General features: G+C 39.3%; 2 protein-coding genes across 6 annotated transcripts; one reads left to right on the top strand and one right to left on the bottom strand.

Moving 5' to 3' along the window:
• Nucleotides 1-682: 682 nt before the first annotated feature.
• Nucleotides 683-10984, top strand: LOC143845694 (Lipase/lipooxygenase, PLAT/LH2 family protein). 5 transcript variants are annotated; one of them, XM_077354102.1, is made up of 5 exons: nt 683-827; nt 4287-4469; nt 8574-8606; nt 8975-9355; nt 10138-10984. In XM_077354102.1, exons 2-5 carry the CDS (start codon nt 4289-4291, stop codon nt 10845-10847), a joined length of 1305 nt encoding a protein of 434 aa, XP_077210217.1. In that variant the 5' UTR covers nt 683-827; nt 4287-4288; the 3' UTR covers nt 10848-10984. The 5 variants fall into 5 exon arrangements, with proteins under 5 accessions (XP_077210217.1, XP_077210215.1, XP_077210218.1 ...); XM_077354100.1 differs by having other exon boundaries at nt 4274-4469; XM_077354103.1 differs by having other exon boundaries at nt 683-830.
• Nucleotides 10985-12091: 1107 nt separating this feature from the next.
• On the bottom strand, nt 12092-18641 carry LOC143845693 (asparagine--tRNA ligase, cytoplasmic 1-like). The gene is made up of 6 exons (XM_077354099.1): nt 18109-18641; nt 15075-15665; nt 14551-14801; nt 14329-14458; nt 14052-14110; nt 12092-12447 (listed from the first exon to the last, which is right to left on the bottom strand). Exons 1-6 carry the CDS (start codon nt 18592-18594, stop codon nt 12264-12266), a joined length of 1701 nt encoding a protein of 566 aa, XP_077210214.1. The 5' UTR covers nt 18595-18641; the 3' UTR covers nt 12092-12263.
• Nucleotides 18642-19822: the final 1181 nt, after the last annotated feature.

The following is a 19822-nucleotide window of genomic DNA, read 5'->3' as shown; positions in this document are numbered from 1 at the left end:
ATTTAAAACCATGCTTATTTCAGAATTACATCATAGGATAGGTGGTTGAGGGAGACACGTAACTTTGGTAATCCGAGGACTACAATCATTTATTCGAGGACTGTTTAATCTGCGGATAAGAAAATGAAATGAAATTCACTCCACTCATTCGTTGTTTGTTTTGGATAGAAAAAAGCTTAAACATGGATTGTGGCCACCATCTCGTTTTGACCTATACGCTTACGCTCATAGCTGGAATAAAACTTATTCCCGTTTTTCGGGTGTGAGAATTTCATTCCCCAAATAGAGGATTTCTCAAATGGAAAATGTTATCAGCACTACTGTATTTTGATGAGGGCACTTCTCACTTTATTAGAAGTACAGTATGGCCCACATCATATGATGATCCAAACTGTCCATTAGATGGGCCACTGCCTAAATAGGTTGTGTCCAAAAATCATTTCTATAGGTTCATCCTAACTCTCAGATCTGAATGTTAGAAGGTTGATCCTAACCCTCTATAGATCGGAGGGTTAGGATCAACCTATGGAAATAATTTTTGGTGCACAATCTATTTACTCTTTGGCCCATCTAATGGACGGTTTGGATCATCCTATGGTGCGGACCATACCATTCTTTTAATAGAGCGAGGAGTGCCCTCATCAAAATACAGTAGTGCTGATAACATTTCCCTTTCTCAATATGAGTTATTGTCCTATGGTTTCTTAACTGGCAAGAGAATATCTTACTTGAAAAATCTTCATAGACAGCACAGTGAAACACTCAGAAGCACACAAAAACACGTCTATTGCTTGCTCCCAGGATGATGAAGATGGAAAGCTATTAAGGTGGTATGGAGATTCATTGCTCTTATGATTTAATATACTATTATTCCTCTCTCCCATATCTACAAAAGCTATCAAAATCTAATGAAACCCTACAACAGTAGAATTTATTTTCATGGCAAACCTTGAATCTCAAGGTGTATTATGGCTTTCATTGACTGATGGACTTGTGGAGTATCTAACCTCTTCTCCTCTTCCTCTATCCTTATCACATGGGTACATTATTTGGATCAATATAAAAGCTTTTTTTCTCTTCTGTATCAATTGATATTGTTGCATTTCAATTTTCTGGGCTTATCCTGTAATTATGTAGTTTTCGAATGACTTCATTTGTAAGAGATGGAAATTGTGTGTTTTATAGAGAATCGAATGTGCTTTAAGTCGGGGAAATCTGGAAATCTGTCACTTCCATCCAAGGCCAAAAGATTGGCTTTGTTTATGCTTATCTGACCATGAACTAGAAAATCTTTCCAGGAATCACAAGGGCTCAACCCAATAAAAAAATACCTCTTTGTTGTAGATCAGGCTTTTTTTTTTTTCATTTGCCATTGTATGTATGGTTTTCATCATTGATCAGTAGTCTGAATTCATGGGTTTTGTTACTAGACTTTGTAACTGTTGTTTCTTTAATAGCATAACAAGATCTTTTTGAAAACAAACCACATGAATGAAATTCTCATGGCATGGTGAGCAACTTATAATGGCTATGATTCAATGCTTCTTTTAAAATGTTGGTTTTAGTTATTCCTAGTGTTTCCATTGTGTCCACTGGAAGCATTTTAATCATTTATTATCATTAGTTATCTTTAGCTTGAAGCCTTGGATGCAGAAGATTGGTACATGAAGGAAAGTGTTACTGTAGTCTTCGCCCCATGATTTAGACGGCTTGTTGGAAGTTGAGAAGTTCCAAGAGAACAACAATGGGACCTACTCCTTTTCTAATGAACCATCCAAATCGGGTAGTGTGGCTATCTCAAGGGGAGATGAAGAGAGAGTTATGGATGTGTCATGTGGAGGAGAGGGTTAAAAGTTGATAAAGCAAGGTCAAGATGGAAGTAAATGATTTTCCGAGCAGCCAAGTTAAGCCGCTGACCTCCATTTGGATGGATGAGGAAGATCGATGGAAGAAATGGCTGGAGGTAAAGGAAATGCTTAAAATCATGTTGGTACAACTCTCCTTTCCTATCTTTGATTCTGTCTGACAACTCTTCAGAAAGATTGATTGAGGCTTCTAAATGCAGTCCCATGATGAAGAATTTGACTGTCAAAATCCATCTGGCAGTTGTGACACAATTTGAATTGATGCATGTCGCAGCAAGGGACGATCACAAGGGATACTTGTCGTTTTCGACTTCGAGAATGCTGCTGAGGAGAATTCCAAGAAGACACTACTCTTTATTGATTGTCTTCTCAATGATTGATAGTCATTTTAGATGAATGCTCACTGCAGTTGTCAGGCCCAATGATCCAAGGAGGAGGATGTTGTGGAGTGAATTGGATTAGGTGAAAAGGAGATGGTGATGCTCTTGCATCAAACTCCCTTTCTTGAAGAACTTGTCCTCGAGTTCGCCACCAGCCTGCCATCATGGTATTCCACTGGGATCAAATATGTAGATGATCCAATCCCAGTTCAGAACCATAACTTCATAATAGTCACCACTCGCTGCAATGCCCATCGTGCGCTCTGGAAGTGGCTCTGAATGTATGGGGGAATAGAGCTAAGGAAGGCACCTGTGAATGGTCATGAATGTGTAAGTCTCTCCTGAACAGCATGGAAGCTAGAAATTTGGCAATGTACTCTTGGACTGGCGCAATAGCAATGGGAAGCCCTAATCCAAGACCATGCTCCGTGAAATCCTCCTCAACAAAATCATCCTCCAGCAGACTTATGCAGAAGTCCTCAATAATGGCACCCTCATCAAACTCAGGGTCAAGGTTGCCAAGGCGGGAATCGAAAGCGGGATTCGATTCGGGATTCGAAAGCGGGAATCGAAGGCTCCTGGGATGGTTGGAAGCGGGAATCGTGGGTTTGCCAGAGAGTCGGGAATCGCCTGGGAATCAGGGTTCCTATAAAGTGGGAATCGGGGTTTTTATAAATTGGGAATCGGGGTTCCCCAGAATCGGGGATTCGAATCGAATCACGGTTTGGATTCACGATTCGGGGATTCGCGAATCCCCAACTTCAGGTACGAATCCTGCTTCTTTGCTCAGGGTAATCAATCTCTGAAAATGCTATGGTCTCTTGATCCTGCATGAGAGTCCTCCGTGTCAGTGAAGTGAGTTGTAGGCAAGCAGGTTTAGGGATGAAAAAACCGATTCCAATTGAAACTAATGAACAGATTTAAACCTCCAACTCTGGAATGGAATAACCTAACTCCAGATTCAAAATATCACAAGGAACTCGTCCATAGATCTAGAAAAAAGAAGAAATCTAACTCCAGATCTGGATCCTTTTGAACAGTTAGCACAGACTCTAACCGAGAGGTGCGCTGCCAATTTCTTTCAGGCTATTGCAACAAATGACAAAATCCTAGACTAATGAACAAAACTAGGCTAATGTAAAGACTCCAAGGGGATGCTTTGGCATCAGATGGTCCCTCCCAGGGTGTGTTGGCAGAGATTTTAATACACTCCCGTATTCCCATTAGAAGTGAAGAAATGATAGGGAAACCACAAATATGAAACAGTGTGGAAATTTCATCAATAAGAATAATTTGGTTGGCATTCTCATTAGTGGTTTTAAATTTACCTAGTTAAGCAATTGGGTTGATTCTGTGCTAGGGAGGTTGGATAGGTTTTCAGTGTGCAAGGAGTGGAATATCGATTCAGGGGCGTATGTCGGTACATTTTCCCTAGGATAACATCTGATGATCCTCCACTTTTTGGAAACAAAGGTGAATAGAGTTTGTTATTTTACTGGTTCAAAAGAAAATAAAATTGTTATCGTAGTTCCTGGACGTTAAGGTTGCTGATGCTCCATTATGACCTGGTGGTCAAGGGTTCGAGTCACGGAAACAGCCTCTCTGCAAAGCAGGGGTAAGGCTGCGTACATCTAGCCCTCCCCAGACCCTGCAATGGCGGGAGCCTCGTGCATTGGGCCGCCCTTCTTTTTTTTTAATCGTAGTTTATGCACGTTGATTAAACTGCTTGATCCTTTTCTTTTATGTTAATCATAAATAGTGTAATTTATTGCTAGAATGGGCTGTGAACCCACGGATTAACATGATCAGATACACAAATTTGCATTGCTAGGGAAGCCGCAAAAGGTTGGTTTTATCACTTGGTCCAATACGAGAAGGTGAGTCAGCTACCATAAGGGCCGATTTTATAATATCATTTTTGTAACAACTCAGTTGGATATTGGTTCTTTGATTTGTTGACTATGTACTTCGTTTATATTGTCACCACTTGATCCCAATAAATTGAACTCTGTTTTTTTGAACTGTCAGTTAAAATTCATAGGAATGGAGATACTCTCTTTGAAGCATCTAAAATCTCCTGTTCCTGGTGATTTTCCCATGACATGGCACCAAAATACTCGCTTACTGGGAGGGGTTTTTGGAGTTTCACTCCTGAAAAGTGGCATCAGCAAGCAAATTGGCCATCCTCACTTTGTTCCTTGTTCGAAAGAATTTGCATTCCAAGGTAAATTTTCATTGGCATTTCAGTTTCAGGTGTGATCTAGAATTGTGAAGTAGCTTGACAATAGTATCTTATGCTATCGATGCCACAGACAACGCTGAAAATGATGTACTTTAAAAATCCATAAATTGAGAAGCTATTTTAGACACAAGGCGAACCTAGATGCCTTGGGCTTCTTTAGAAGTTAATAGTCTCTCTGTATGTGAGAAGTTCACTCTTGTAACAATTTTAAATTTTGGAGAAAATCAAATGGAAATGGTTATTGCTGTATCAACATGTAGACATGATATTGTACCCCATATATGACTTCACTCGGCATCCCAGACGTGGGAAATGACGTTGCTGTAATTATAGTTGCAGAAAGAAAAAGGTGAAAAAATGGAAGTTTATGCACCCCTATGAAGCAAGCAAAATGAAGATGCATTTATCATATACATAAAGATAATGAAAGAATCCAAAAATTTTCAAAATTAGGAAATTGTATTATGAAAGTTTGGAAATGCTACAAGGGCAATGAAAAAACTAGCATTTCCAAACTTTCGAAAACATCAGCTTTTAATAAGTTCTGTTGTGTTTTACTAGTTAAAAATCGCCTGGAAATATCATTTGGACTCTCTCTCTCTCTTATCCCATCCCCCAAACCCCTTCCCACTTCCTTTTAGCTCCTGCTTCTAGCAAGCCTCCTCATTACAACCAATAGATCCCTACACAAGCATCCCCATCTTTAGTGGCCCTTTCTCATGTTGCATGAAGCAGTGGCATCAATTTTTTTTGGCCTGTGGGTGTTGCTCCTATCTTCTGCCCAAATCTAGCAGGAAATAGATTTTTTGAAAAATGTAAAAATGTCTGTCCGGGATTTTTTCAAACGTCGGCAAGCCAATTTCGGACAGCGAGCTCAGTTTCCGGCTGGGCTCAAACTCTCAGACCAGTGCATTTGTGATTGTAACCTTGAATGGGTATCCCCGTCCTATCTAGATCTCATGGACTGTGGTTACTCAGCTCAAGAAGCCTTCTGTACTCTTAATATCTCCAAAAGGTGCTGCCAAAGATCTTTGATTTTCCTTAGTCAAGGGGTGAATACAGAGCCTCCATGGATTCCCCACAGATCTTATTCCTGACCCTTGGGAGCCAGGAGAATTTGGGATTGATGAATAGGAGGTTGGAGTTTAAAAAAAGGAATGTAAATGGCAGAAGGCCTGAATCAAAGTATAGTATCAGTGACTGGAAATGTTTGAAATGTAAATACTATAACTTTGGTCTGCGGAATATCTGAAGGAAATGCTTGGAGCCGAAGCTCAGTGCAAAGGTAGATTTTGGAAGAAAGGCTAACTCTGGCAAGATATGGGTTCCAAAGATGCCTCACAATACCTTCCCTGAGCCTTCCAGGGAAGGTAATCCTGTAATATCTATACCTATTGAAGTCGTTAATGATAGGAAGAAGTTCTTAAAATGCTGCTTGATAGGGACCTTGAGAAAAAGGGCTCTTGTGGAGGAGCTTTGGTTCTGGGCTAAAAGACAATGGGAGTTGCCTCTGCTTAGTAAACCTTTTTGTCTGAGTCCTCTTTCTATGCTTTTTACTTTTGAATCTCAGAGTCAAGCTACCTCCATCCTTCGAAAAGGGGGTGATGCTTGGGGAGGCTATCTCGTTTCCCTCCAGCCTTGGTCTCCAATCTTAAATACTGGTGCAAGGACGGTGAAACTGAGATTCTCTAACATCCCACTTTATGCTTGGTCCCTCTCAACTGTGGAAACCCTGGGCCGACATTTCGGTCAGGTTTTGGATTCCCGTTATGGAATTTGCTTGTGTTAAGGTTTTAACTCCTTTATGGAACTGTTTGCCATCCTTCATCAATATCATGGTAGATTCTATGATTTACCCCATTGGACTGAAGTTGGTAAAGGAACCCTTAAAGCCATTTAAGGATGTAGGGCCCCCCGTTGACTCCCCTCCGGTAGTGGAAGCGCCGGTGAATGGGCCCTCTCCGGTAGTCTCTGAGGGCAATTTGGTCACTTCCAGTGGAAAGCAACCGTTGATTCCACCTACCCCTGAATTTGAATTTTCTGCAACATCAGGAATGGTCACCCAGCCTGAAGCCTTGCAAAGTTCAGTCCCATCATTGAAAGGTATTTCGGTCAGATCAAAAGAAAGATCTGGTCAAAAGTCTTTAAAAGCTAAATCGAGTATTCTTATGGGAAAAGGTTCAAGAAAGGATATATCTGACGGTAGCTTTGAACCAGTGTCAGTTGAAAAGGCTGTCAAAATAAAAAATCGCTTCTTTAGAAAGAAAAAGAACTTCTCTGTATCGAAAAATGTTTTGAAGAATACTAAGAATCGATTGAAAGATACAGGTGTCTTGATTTCAGACTCTCGCTTCCAAAATATGGATTCATGTCATAAAGGGAGGGGGCGTTGACCGGGAAAAATATTTATCAGCCACAAAGGGCGGTTTGTCTCTCTTCAAACGGAACCTCCTGAGCTTCCGTAAGAGAGAGGACCCCAAAAATCAGTTTAGCACCATTTTGAAGTATTTTGATAAACCTTTTAGACCTCTCTTCCCTTCAATGGCTTCTTCCTCTTCTTCCCCAAGGAAGTGGGAGGCGGCATCGTTTGAGGTGGGTGACCTACAGTTTCTTCGAGACTTAGAATACAATGAAATTCTGGCATCAGAAGAGTGCCCGACACCCAAGGAGGTATCAATGAAAATTCTGAAACAAAAATGGAAGCAGTTTAAGAGGGAGGCTTTGGACAACAGAGAACGATTTCTCCTAATGTCAGAAAAATCCGACCCAAAGGAAGTTTTTGTTCAGATTTATAAGATGGACTTCTTCAAGATGGCTCTAGCAGAAGAGCGTCATGCTCGTTGTTTGCGATGGGAGGAGATTAAGGCGGTGGAGATAGAACGGCTAGAAAAAATGTGAGTCCCCCTGAAGGTGTGTCTCAAGAGTCAAGGGACACTCTTGATCGGGAAGTCAGCCTAGAGGTCTGAAACCGGATAGGCATCGTTGAAGAAATGCAGGAGGCGAACTCAATTTTAATGTAATCTCCGGAAATGGAGAAAGATGCTGTTGTTCCCTGTGAGGAAATGAATGAACTATTAGCAATTGGAGATGTTTTTGGAATCGATTATGATGAAGATTTGGAAGCCACAAAAAAGTTATTTCGCTCGATGGCAATTAGAAATTTGATGGAGAGTAAAGATGTTGGATTGGGAAAGGAGCTTAAAGGGGCTGAGGGTAATAACCCTGTCTAAAAGTCTTCCGGCCCGAAATGAAGAGGAAAGAGTGAGAAAAAAGAAAGAAGATATAGAGGAAGTTAAGGAGGGGAAGGTAAGAAATAGATAATTTATGGAAAATGAAGTTATTTCTTGCAGTTTCTAGGTGCTGGGTTATCTGGCGGGTTGTGGATTCATCTAGGCTTGAGAAGCCACGTGTTTTGGTTTTGAATCCTTTTAGTTTCTCTTGAAGCTGATAGGGATTTCTTTGAAGTTTAGCCTCATGAGAGTTGGTAGCTTTTCGGGGAACTTTTAAAAGGTTTTAAGTTTTGGTGATAGTGATTCTTATGACTATCCAAGTCAGGTTCTGGTGTTAACAGCAGCAGAAAATATTGGCCAATATCCTGAAGTTTCCTTTCAGGATTTTTACCGGTTATTTTAAATCTTGAAGCTGCTCTTCTGCCTTAGGGTTTCAATTTGCTAGCATGGTTTCTCTTACCACATCAGAGTAAACCGCGCTTTCTGAAGGGCTCTGGCAAAGGTGTACAAGAACTCTTTTAATCTAATATCGCATGTTATCTGACAAAAAGAAGAAAGGGGGAGGTGATGGGTAATTGATTTTTGTGTTGTAACTCTGTGCTTACTTGTTAGTCTCGGGTATGCCAGTGCTAGCTCTCTATTCAAACATATTGTATCGTAGAATGGGACTCCTGGTCCCAAATGCTAGTTTAATATTAATGAAATATGTCATTTTTCAAAAAAAAAAAAAATTTCCTGGAAATAGATAACTACGCCAATCTACCTTCAATTGCATATCATCATCAATACATTAAATGAATTAAAATTTTCAGAATATCAATTAAATGATGAGAACATATGTGCTTCCTTTTTTTAGCAGGTAAGCTGGGATCGAACCTGCGACGTCAAGGTTGAGAAAAACAGCCTCAACAATTGAGCTACATTCCCTTACCCCTTCATAAGTACATAAGTGCTTCCTGTTAATATTTATATTATGTATTATATATCTAGTTAACTTGCATGCACAGTTACGCAAATTCATCATACTAGGCGTTGGAAATTTTCCTTTATTCTTATGTAATATTCAGATGCTCTCTTCTTCTAAATTAGTACTCTAAAAAAATTAATATATTATCTACCATAATGTGAACATTTTGGGATGTTGTATAAGATCTAACATGACAGTATTTGAATGCACTTTTTTTAACCAAAAGCTATAACTTAATTTTCAGAAACTTTAGATGGTTTCATGAAAATAACAAGGAGTTCTTGTCACAGATTTCCAGGGATTTGCAAAACCTCAGCAACTTCTTCCGGCCACAGAAGTGAATATCCGCACAGAATCTTCACTGGAGGAAATATACAGTTCCTTCAATGTGGATGAATCATGCTCATTCTATATCGTGCAGCTACAGACAAGTCGTGATTTTGGATCAAGTCTGAGTGACTCAAATGCTGCAATATTACTCTGCTTGATAGATGTTAATGGTGATTCAATATTACAGAGAATACCTTCAACTAGATCCGAAAATCCGGGACGTTTGAAGGCGATGGCAGCTTCTGAACTTCTCCACTTCCAAAGAGGTTCTGTTGATAAGATTACTTTTAAGGGACCTAAACTAGGAGAAGTTGAAGCACTTTGGATCGGTCTCGAATCAGGTTAGTGTCACATACAAGGTATCTGTTGGTGTCCACTTGTGTCACCTGTGTCAAACGACCAATTACTCCAAAAGCTTAAGCTGTTGGAGATGGCATTATTTAATCTTTTATACTTTTAACATCCCCCTCACGCATGGACCTACACTTTTAGGGTTGGCCTACACGTGGCACATGTGGCCCCTCTTTTTTGGGTTGGCCATTACATGTGAATTTTTACTATCAAGGAGGTTTGAACCCAGGCAATTTGCTCAGATACCTGAAAAAACTAATTACTCAAGCTTAAGCCGTTAAAGATGGTGTTATTTAATCTTTTATACTTTAACATCCTGTACTGATTCGCATATCATTTCACTTTTGATTTCAAAACTCTCCCAAGTCATCGTGGACTCCCCCAAGTCGACAATCTTTTATTATTTCACTTATAGTTTCAAAACTCCTCCGACTCATCGTGGACTCCCCCGAGTTGACTCCCTTTTACCTTGGCCGTGTTCTTCTCCAATTCCGCATTTCGCCCTACAAAGTCCATCAAAACTTCTTTGACTCTCCCGAGTTATTACTGCATCAACTGAGTACTCAGCCACGTCAACTGTCAACTGAGTAGTCGACCACGTTGTGCTCAGTCAACTAGGATTTGCTTTGGCTGTGTTCTGACCCGCATCCACGTTTTCAAACACTGATTTCACTTGCCAAACAGAGGCATGTGCACACAAGACATGCAAATAAATAACAGCTATATTATTTACACATGATGACTGGCTTCTCCTCTTTATTTTCAAGGCCAGGTTGCTGGAGATTAGGAGGCGTGACCTTGACTGTTATCACCCCAAAACAATTTTCGTCTACTTCAACAGAAGATAGCAACAAACTAAGCCAGTACAGTGGATTACAGTACGAGTTTGTTGCCGAAGATATACTGCTTGGAGAGGGTGAGAGTGCATCCATGGCAGAACTAAGACCTTGCCTTGTAACTGAACTAGATGGTCTTGACTCTTTTACCATATTTAACACGGATATCTCTCGATCAACATTGCTCTCAAACCAAAACATATCAAATGAGGAAAGCATGAGGGAGTACGCAGACCTCAAGTTCTCATTGCTACTCTATGATGCCATGCTTATCTTAACTGGGTCATCAATTTTAGCCTTCTCTGCTACTGATAGAGCCGCTGTTACCTTCTTTATTGGTGGAATTGGCGGCTTCCTTTATTTGTTGCTCTTGCAGAATTCAGTTGACGGATTACCAACTCCTACATTGTCTGCCATGAACACGAAAAGGAACCCACAAGTCTTTGGAGGATTTAAGGGGCCCTTATCAACCCTAGCATTGACATTAGCCTTGGCTATCATAGCAGTAAAGTATGGCTTTGGAAGTGAAACTATAGTATTGACTCCACAGGAACTCTTTGTGGGGGTTGCTGGGTTTCTTACATGTAAGATTGCTGTCGTCTTGGCAGCATTCAAACCAGTGCAGATAGGTCTGAAGGAGAAGTGAACATATTTTCTCATATTTTCTTTGTGAATTTACTATCCTTGAGGATGATTTAGTCCTTTCAAAAGTGCATGTACAATTTTAAGAAGCAAATCGATACTCAAAAGTTAATGAGACCCCATTAGTGAGGTTTAAGCTCAGAGTTTTAGTGGTTCCATTTTATAAGATGAAATCTGTAGGTCATAGTTTTAGTGAGGTTCTTGGGAAGTCATAACTTCTATTTGGGAAGGTGGGCATGACTGAAATTTATCACCCAGCATGAAGTGTAGGGTTGAAAAGTGTTTGTTTTGTTGATTCTTAATTGGAATGTAGGGCTGCTTTCAGCAAAACCTCCATTTGGTGTGTAATTATCACTTGTATAACGAGGTCTGGAGGAAGAGTTCGTACTTGTGCCTATGGTACAGAGTATCCTTCTTTTAGTTACCCTACTGGCTTAGGAGTATGCTTCTAGCCAGATAAATATGTTGCTGCTATGTAATGTAAGTTGGGACCCCTGGTCCCCAAGTGTACCTTTCATAGTATCAATAAAATTGTCATCTTTCAAAAAAAATAATTTCACAATCAGACTATATATTCTTTTGAGATGTCATGTTTATCCAATTTTTAAAGGGGGGCATATTTTGATAATGTTATTACTCACTTTGTTTTACGCTTCTGATTGGATGTCGATAGTATTGTAACAGCCGTGATTAAAACAAAGTGAGTACTGATATTATCAAAATATGGCAGTGTGGATATTAGTCCCCTTTTAAAATTTCTGTCTGATTGAAAACCCCGTAACTCCCCAAATTCTTAAATCTTTATTTTGGCCAATCTGTGGTTCCACCTGTAAGTTTAGAACATGTTCTTCAATGCTTCTTATTCCCATTTTTACAGCACGGGTAATACAGGTAGAAGAGAATCGGGTGGAGCAAATAGAAATACACCACGAACTAGACTTTTACAGAAATTCGCCAAAATTTTGTTATTACCCTTATTTACAAAATATCCACCAAAATGTTAAAGATTTCCATCGAAATTTTTTCAAATTTTACAGAAATTTAAAGATTTCCGCCAAAATTTCAACCGCAACCGAAATATTTCAATTTCAGTGGTAGCTGAAACCTACACCAAAACTGAAATTTAAAAGGTTGCTTGAGATGCGTTAAGTCGAACATTACATATAGACCACCAAAAATAAGTGTAATTTTGCACCCTCAAAAGGAAAAAAAATTGTTACCCTATAGGCAAGTTTTGCCATATGCTGATGTCCGCAAAAGCAGGCTGTATAGAATGAATTCTGTCAAACAAAATTCTAAAACAAATACAAGTAAAAGTTGTAGGTTTAATACCTATCCATATAAATAATAAATGTTACTGATGTTAAAATCAATCTAAGGGTGCACACATCCATTCATGGTAAGGCGGTTAGTAAAGATATCAAAGATCAGCTCGCCCTGGATATCTGGGAAATGGAATCACATCTCTAATATTGTCGATGCCAGTAGCAAAGAGAACCATTCGCTCGAAGCCCAAACCGAAACCACAGTGTTTGACAGTTCCGTAGCGCCGCAGGTCAAGGTACCAGTCATATGGTTCAAGAGGGAGTTCCATTTCCAGTATCCTGCAATTAACAATCTAACAATCAGACAATCAAAATACCAACTAGATGTTCCTGGTATGTGTTCCAAACTACAACTATGTGAAACAAAGTGGGTTACCAAAGCCATAGCACATGTCATAACTTTACCAGAACAAAAGATTTTGATACCAATCAGACGGCAATAACACCTCCCCATCTCTCCTCTCCAATTTCTTGAAAAAACCAATAGCGGCAATGCCCAAAAAACCAACCGAGCTTAAATCAAAATTGAACTTCGAAGAATCAGGGGGCTGGGTGACCCAACTTGCATTCCGTTAAACACATTCTTCGGATGAAACCACGACACTATTGTCACCTACTTCTCCAATCACCTCATCTATCTACCCAAAAAGTTAACAACAATAAAGTTGCAGAGTTTATAGAATGTATGCATCGATACTTACAATTACAAAATATTGTCGAAACGTAGTTTTTACAAGAAAAGGTGTTAAACCTCTACTTTTGCTTATTTGTCCATGGAGGTATTAAAGGCCCTAAAATGTGCCCTTGAAAGTTGAGTAGTCTTTCACAAGCTGAAGACCAAAGGGGCCAAGTGCTAACTGAGATTTTAGTGGAAAGCATTCCCTCTATCTTCACTTGAATGGGTGAGGAGGTTGAGTAATATTGCTCCAGATGAAATCTACTGGCACCAGAGGTCGAGAGTAACCCGCATTATTGAGGTTTATTGCATTACTGTCTTCTTCCCACACAATGGAGATTTCTAGAGGGGAGCAAAAACTGAAACATACCACCTCCACTGGATGATTCTAGCCCTCCAATTTGTAGAGGCTTCCTTGATGAATATAGATCATTGCTTTTTATATTTTCTCACTGTCCATTTAGTCACCACAAATTGGAGAGTTAGAATCCTCCAATAGGAGTGGAGATTGCTCCATGGCCCATCCATAGCAAAGTCTAGCAAATAAATGGTTTGGATCATTGAGCAAGTGGGCCACGCTTGTACCTTTGCCTCCTCACATTTTTCCCTATATAAAGTTACAAAGATCATTTATTATGGATGTTATTGGAGTTTTGGTTTAAGCTTTGAATCTTGGCTTCCCTGTCTAAGACTAGCATTATTTGTATATAGTTCTCCCCTTCTATTGCTTGATATGATTTTGGAGTTGAGTTTATTGTCTCTCTCTTGAATTTAACTGCATCATATTTACAGTTGTCAAATACTACTCTACAAGTTCGAAGTTACAAAGAAGTGACATACAACGCACCAAAGTTACCACAGACTAAAGTTATAAGGTTCCTAAAGTGGCATAACTGTAATTTCAAGTGAAGAAAAAAAGCCATTTCTGTGAGTCCATTGGCAGGTCTTTTGATACATCACCATAACTGCAGCATCTTATTTTGCACGCATATTAAATATCAACATTTAATTAATAATTTAATATAACACAATCCAACCACGAATATCACACACATCAACAACTAATGAAGTTCTCTGCATAACATAAATTTAAAAGAACTACATTCTCAGTGTAGTCATTTTAAATGTATGTGTGGCTGCAAGTACAAGCAGAGGGGAGCCAATAATCTCAAGCATTGAACAAAAGAAAGGGATAAGATTTGAATACCTTTTAACAATGACATCGTACCGCTCCTCCCTTTGGCTTCCTCCAATCAACTCTCCAACCTGAAAAGAGAATGGAACTTGACATCTACCCAGTTGCATAAAGCACTATCTTAATCAAATAGTGAATATTTTTGGATATGATTCCTTTGAAAGTTTCGATTCGAGACAATTCTTATGTCCATAGAATTGTATATTGTAACTAACTGTGCAAATGAAGTGATTGGGATGACTTTAGGAATGAAATAAATTTATCAAATCAAAGGCAAAAATCAGCATACCTTGGGCACAAGAACATCCATAGCAGCTACTGTCTTCGAGTCATCATTGAGCCTCATATAAAATGCTTTAATCTGTTTTGGATAATTATATACAATGACGGGCTTTTTAAATATCACCTCTGTCAAGTATCTGCATTATTGGACAAAACATCATGTCATCAACTCAGTAGAAACAATCAAGAGAGAAGGAAGACTTAAATTCATAACATAAAGTTCAAATACCTTTCATGTTCAGATGCTAAATCTATGCCCCATTCCACCTTATTCTCGAACTTCTTCTCTGTGACATTCTGTAGAAGCTCAACCGCTTCTGTATATGAAATACGCTCAAAAGGGCTTGATGACACCAGCTTTAGCCGATCTATGGCCGTCTTATCAAAATTTTTAACCATGAATTCCATGTCATCGAGGCAATTGTCAAGCAGCCACTGACAGAGAAATTTCACATATGCCTCCGCACAGTTCATATCGTCCTGTGAAATGTACACAAATTTTAAATGACTGAATATACTTCACAAAATCCCAAAATTTTGGCTCTCCTAAAGATATTGTTGTTCATTCTGAAAATATCATGATAAGGCGAAAAAACATGCAAGGAAGAAAAAAAATAGGCCATCGTAACATTAAACCGGACCCAATAGACACAATTATTACAAAAAATAGCCCAACCAACCAATAAAAAGCCAGATAGGGGTAATCAACATGTTGGTACTTAATTAAGATTCATAGATCAATATTTCAAATACCTCCAAATTTGCAAACGCTATCTCAGGCTCTACCATCCAAAATTCTGCCAGATGCCTTGATGTGTGAGAGTGCTCGGCCCGGAAAGTTGGACCAAAAGTATACACACTACTGAGTGCACAAGCAAAGGTCTCAACTTGAAGTTGGCCTGATACAGTTAGAAAAGCCTGGCGGGCGAAGAAGTCTTGGGTATAATCAATCTTTCCATCCTTTTGAGGAATACCAGGTTTAAGCTTGGATCTCTCTTCCAGCCTTGAAAGATTCTCCTTAGCATTTTTAAGTTCAGACAGAGAAGCATTAAGATCTTCCTTGCTCGCTTTTGCAGATTTTAGATTTGCAACCACACCCCCTTTCTCTGAAATAAGAAGCTTTGCGGCTTCTATTTCAGCTTTTGTTGGAGGAGGATTTTTTTTAATCTCCTTCTCCACCTTCTCAGCATCACTAAGCAATGTTGTAACTTGAAACATTTCCCCAGCACCCTCACAATCACTAGTTGTGACGATAGGGGTTTGCACATAAAGAAATCCATTCTTCTGAAAAAAGGTATGGGTTGCATAAGCCAGTGCATTTCTGATTCGAGCAACTGCAGATATCTGAAAACATGCACAAAAAACAGTCATAACATTGGTAAAATTTTAGGTGATAAGGAAAAAAGGTAGTAGATTTGAAATGAATTCCCTGACATAGATGAATGGAAAGAAGTAAGCTAGACTGGAAGTTGAGTATGTTATCCATGCCTTTGATAAAAATGCTCAAGATACCGAGTTCCTTCATCCAAGTCTAAAGTTTGGAAACATACAGTACATATGGGGAAGGAATGCATAACCACACAATAGCGATAAGGTGGACCATGGACCATATGTCCAAGCCTACTTTTAGATAGCTCCACTATTAGAGAGTTGGATGATCCTTTCCTACCTAGGACCTAACATGATCGACAATGACAATTCGCACGGCAGTTGTACCCACCCAAAAAATATTTTGACTGGCAACCATAACCTTCGGCTAAAAATGTACACACACAATGCCTGAAACAGTAGCCAGATAAAAGAGCCCAATTGAGACAACAATCTTTCTTTTGAAAACATAAAGATGAACTTATAGAAATGAATAAACCGGACGCTATCAAACTGCAACAATCCCACCTGGACCCACCTTTTGTCATCTCATTATCCACTTCGTACCCAGCAGCAACTTGTTGCCGCTTACCACATCCCTTCAATATCCAACTACAAGTCATTTCACAGGATCGCCATATGCAAAGCCATGATCATACCCAACTAAAGGCCATGCCTTGGATGTAAAGATATGTGTAGATACCCCAAGGCCTAGAATATATAGAGACTCCTTTTACCTTGACCATTTTGGAACCCAACCACCCATCATCAAGTCATTGTGAAGTACTGGAGCTATCGTCAACAGCGCCATGTCACAGCTAACTGTGTCAAACCCCCGAACTTTGAATGCATGGCCGGTTAGTTAACACCATACAAACCAATCTCGCCCTTGAATTTGGGTGCTCTGTAAGACCAAATTCCCACCAGAGAATGTTGTCAAACTTCAAGACTTTTAACTATTTGGGGTTTATGTTTGATATGTTACTGGCTCATGGAACCACATTGTGGTCCACAACATCAACCCTTTTCAACAAAAACAGTGCAGTCCTTGAGCAATGGAGTTCACAGAAGTATGATCCACAACCCCAACAACAACACCTGCTAAGCATGCTTTAAGCTGGGTTCAGGTTTGCACCTAAACTGACAATAACACCAATAAAATCTATGAAAAGTATCTATTGAAGCACAGAACAAGAGAAAACTAGACTCTAATTGGGCTCTAATAGTTTGTTTGGAATCGGATCAAGACTATTCTGACAGGCTTGCCCTTCTCTTTCTATATCAACCGGTGTGCCCCATTAGTATTTTCTTGTTGTTAATAAATCTTTACAACCATTTTTCTTCTTTTAATTATCATTTTCAGACCATATAGCCTTTCTTTCAATTTCGTTCACTGCTCGAAATCACAAAAGAACAAAAATCTACTTATTTTTTCTGCCATTAAAAACAACAACAATTTCTCTAGGCTAAGAAAAACTCAAGTTTGGCTCGCTTAATCTAACTGCCAATAAATCTTTACTGCCTTTTCTCTTCTTTTAATTATTATTTTCAGACCATATAGCATTTCTTTCAATTTCTTTAACTGCTCAAAATTACTAAAAAATCTACCTGTTTTTCTGCCATAAAACAGAACAAGTTCTCTAAAGCTGAAAAACTCAAATTTGAATTACCTAAGCTAACTGGTAATAAATCTTTACTACCTTTTTTCTTCTTCTAACAAAATTGACTTATTTTGTTGCCATTAAAAAAATTAATGAGCTTTCTACGAATTTTGAGAGAGATTTTCCTCCTCTTTTATCTCTTTGTTTTCTTCTTGTAAATAGAACTGAAGGTTATGTTTCTTCTATTCTTTTCCTCATTTTTCATCCTGTTTAGTGACAGATTTAACCCTGATATAAGTGATCTTGCATCTCCTTACAAGAATCAATCAAAAATCTACATTGAAGATCAGTCATCTTTCAGAAAATCATTGAATCCACTTCCGCAGCGGTACAGAAAAACTCAATTTTGGCATTTAATAAATCTTTAGTACTTATTTCTTCTTTTAATTATTTATTATCTTCAGATCATATAGCTTTTCTTTCAATTTAGTAAAACTGCTCGAGATCACCCAAAAAAAAAAAAACTACTTTTTACCATAAAAAAACAGATAACAAGTTCTCTACGCTAGAAAAAACTCAATTTTACCTTGCTTAATCTAAATGCCAATAAATCTTTACTACTGTTTTCTTCTTCTAATTATTATTTTCAGATCATATAGCTTCTCTTCCAATCTAGTCAACAGCTCAAAATAAACAAATCTACTTATTCTCCCTCCATAAAAAAAATCAACAAGCATTCAACACAAAAAAAAAAAAAATCCAATTTTGGCATCAAATTCGAAATGGGTCTCAATAGAAAATCAAAAATTAAAAATTACCGTATTAGTCCTGGGCCTGAGATGAACAACATCCCTAAGAAACTCAAGAGTAAGCTTAGTCTTAGGCAAAGGATACTTAACAGGATCAACAGGACCCACTTCAAGAACCCTAATAACCCTAAGCTCCACATTCTGTTTAGTCCCAACAGGAGGTTTCTTCAATTCCCCCTCAACAAAAACACAAGTTCCAGTAGGAACAAGATCTCCGAGATTCCAAACAGAAGCATCGACTAAAACCTGAAGATTCGAAGGGCACGATCCATCGTTCAATTCTAAGAACGCAAAAGAGCCTTTTCCCTGTTCTCGGCCGGTTTTTACCCATCCGCCGACGGTAACCCTTTTTCCGGCGAGTCCTAGGCCTCCGTCCGGTCTATTTAGGATGGTTTTTATGAGGACTCGGCGAGAGAAGTTCTCGAAAGGGAGGGTTTCGGAGGTTATGGTTGTGGATTGCATTTCGGTGGTTGGAGGGTTTTGGGTTTCGTCCATATTGATTAGGGTTTTGAGGGTTAGGGAATAGGAGTGAGTTTTATGTCAGTGATTTCAAGTAACGATAAACTAGACCTGGCAAACGGGTGGGTCGGGCCGGGTCAACCTGCTGGTGATGCGGTGGGGGTCACACGGGTCGGGTCAGGAGATGTTTGGTGACCCGCGCGGCCCGCGGGTGGGCCGGGTCAAACCGCGGGTCACCCGCAAATTCAAACAGTAGTTTACTTTTGAAAATATTGTCACTGGATGATCCAAACCGTGGGATGAAAAGTTATATATTCACTCCTTTTTCTTACCTGGGACAGCCCCCTCGAGTCTACCCTCTCATTAATGAAGAGAAGGAAAGGAAGGGTATTTTTGTAATTTACATGAAATCCTAAATTACTTCACTTAAAATTATAGGTGGGGCCTAAAATGATCTAAACCATTTATCTGCTGAGCCATGTTCTGAAAATCTTTTTTTGTCATGATTCATCCATAGGGCCATAGGGGGCCCTCTATGTAGGAAATACACAGACACTACCTGTATAACAGCTCAATTTTTCGAATATTTTAGAGTTATTCTTGGTAAACGAAAGACATAGAAAGAGACGCGGGTGCCCGCGGGTTGACCCGACCCGACCCGTGTTTTTGCAGGTTGGGTCACCCGCGGGTTAGTTTTGACGGGTCACTAAATCTCAGACCCGTGCCCGCAAATTTGCGGGTGGGCCAGGTCGACCCACGGGCACGGGTCGCTTTTGAAGGGTCTAATTCTTGGTAGGGTTTTTTTCATATCCCGGGGCCTACAGTGGGCTTACCTAGAATCTCTGATGGGTGGGCTGGCCTCGACACGTATGGTTGAAAAAAAAAAATGATGAATGATCCATGTTCAATAGGCATGTTGAAAAAACGAGAAAAAAAATATCAGAAGCAAAAATAAAATAGAGAAATTGAGACACATATTGATGTGGTTCGATAGTGTGCTTATCAGCTTATGTCTATGGACGATGAAGGATCCTTTCATTCTATTTGTGAAAAACTGGGATTCTAATTTATCAACCTCACCTTAGCTCTGTTGATTTGTTTTCCACAGAAAGGTGAGGAAAGGAAACTGATATCACAAAAATGGAAAAACAAAAGAAGGAAAAGAAACATAATAGAAAACCTGTGAGATTGTTGTTCAGTTGTCAAGAAATCCTACAGCAACTAAACAAAAAATACAATAAGATGCGTTCGATTGTATTGAAAC

Source organism: Tasmannia lanceolata, unplaced genomic scaffold, assembly GCF_043159265.1.
Source record: "Tasmannia lanceolata isolate RefF3 unplaced genomic scaffold, GAP_Taslan_0.1 ptg000015l, whole genome shotgun sequence".
Lineage (NCBI taxonomy): Eukaryota > Viridiplantae > Streptophyta > Magnoliopsida > Canellales > Winteraceae > Tasmannia > Tasmannia lanceolata.
The sequence above is the reverse complement of the archived record's forward strand: the minus strand, read 5'-3'. Positions and strand labels throughout refer to the sequence as shown.

Coding starts and splice junctions, on each gene's coding strand:
- LOC143845694 (XM_077354102.1), top strand. CDS start 4,289: ATGGAGATACTCTCTTTGAAGCATCTAAAATCTCCTGTTCCTGGTGAT. Junction 8,607..8,974: donor ATCGAACCTGCGACGTCAAG/GTTGAGAAAAAC, acceptor TTCTTGTCACAG/ATTTCCAGGGATTTGCAAAA. Junction 9,356..10,137: donor TTGGATCGGTCTCGAATCAG/GTTAGTGTCACA, acceptor TTTCAAGGCCAG/GTTGCTGGAGATTAGGAGGC.
- LOC143845693 (XM_077354099.1), bottom strand. CDS start 18,594: ATGGACGAAACCCAAAACCCTCCAACCACCGAAATGCAATCCACAACC. Junction 15,666..18,108: donor TCAGGCCCAGGACTAATACG/GTAATTTTTAAT, acceptor GCATGTTTTCAG/ATATCTGCAGTTGCTCGAAT. Junction 14,111..14,328: donor TGGATGTTCTTGTGCCCAAG/GTATGCTGATTT, acceptor TTCTCTTTTCAG/GTTGGAGAGTTGATTGGAGG.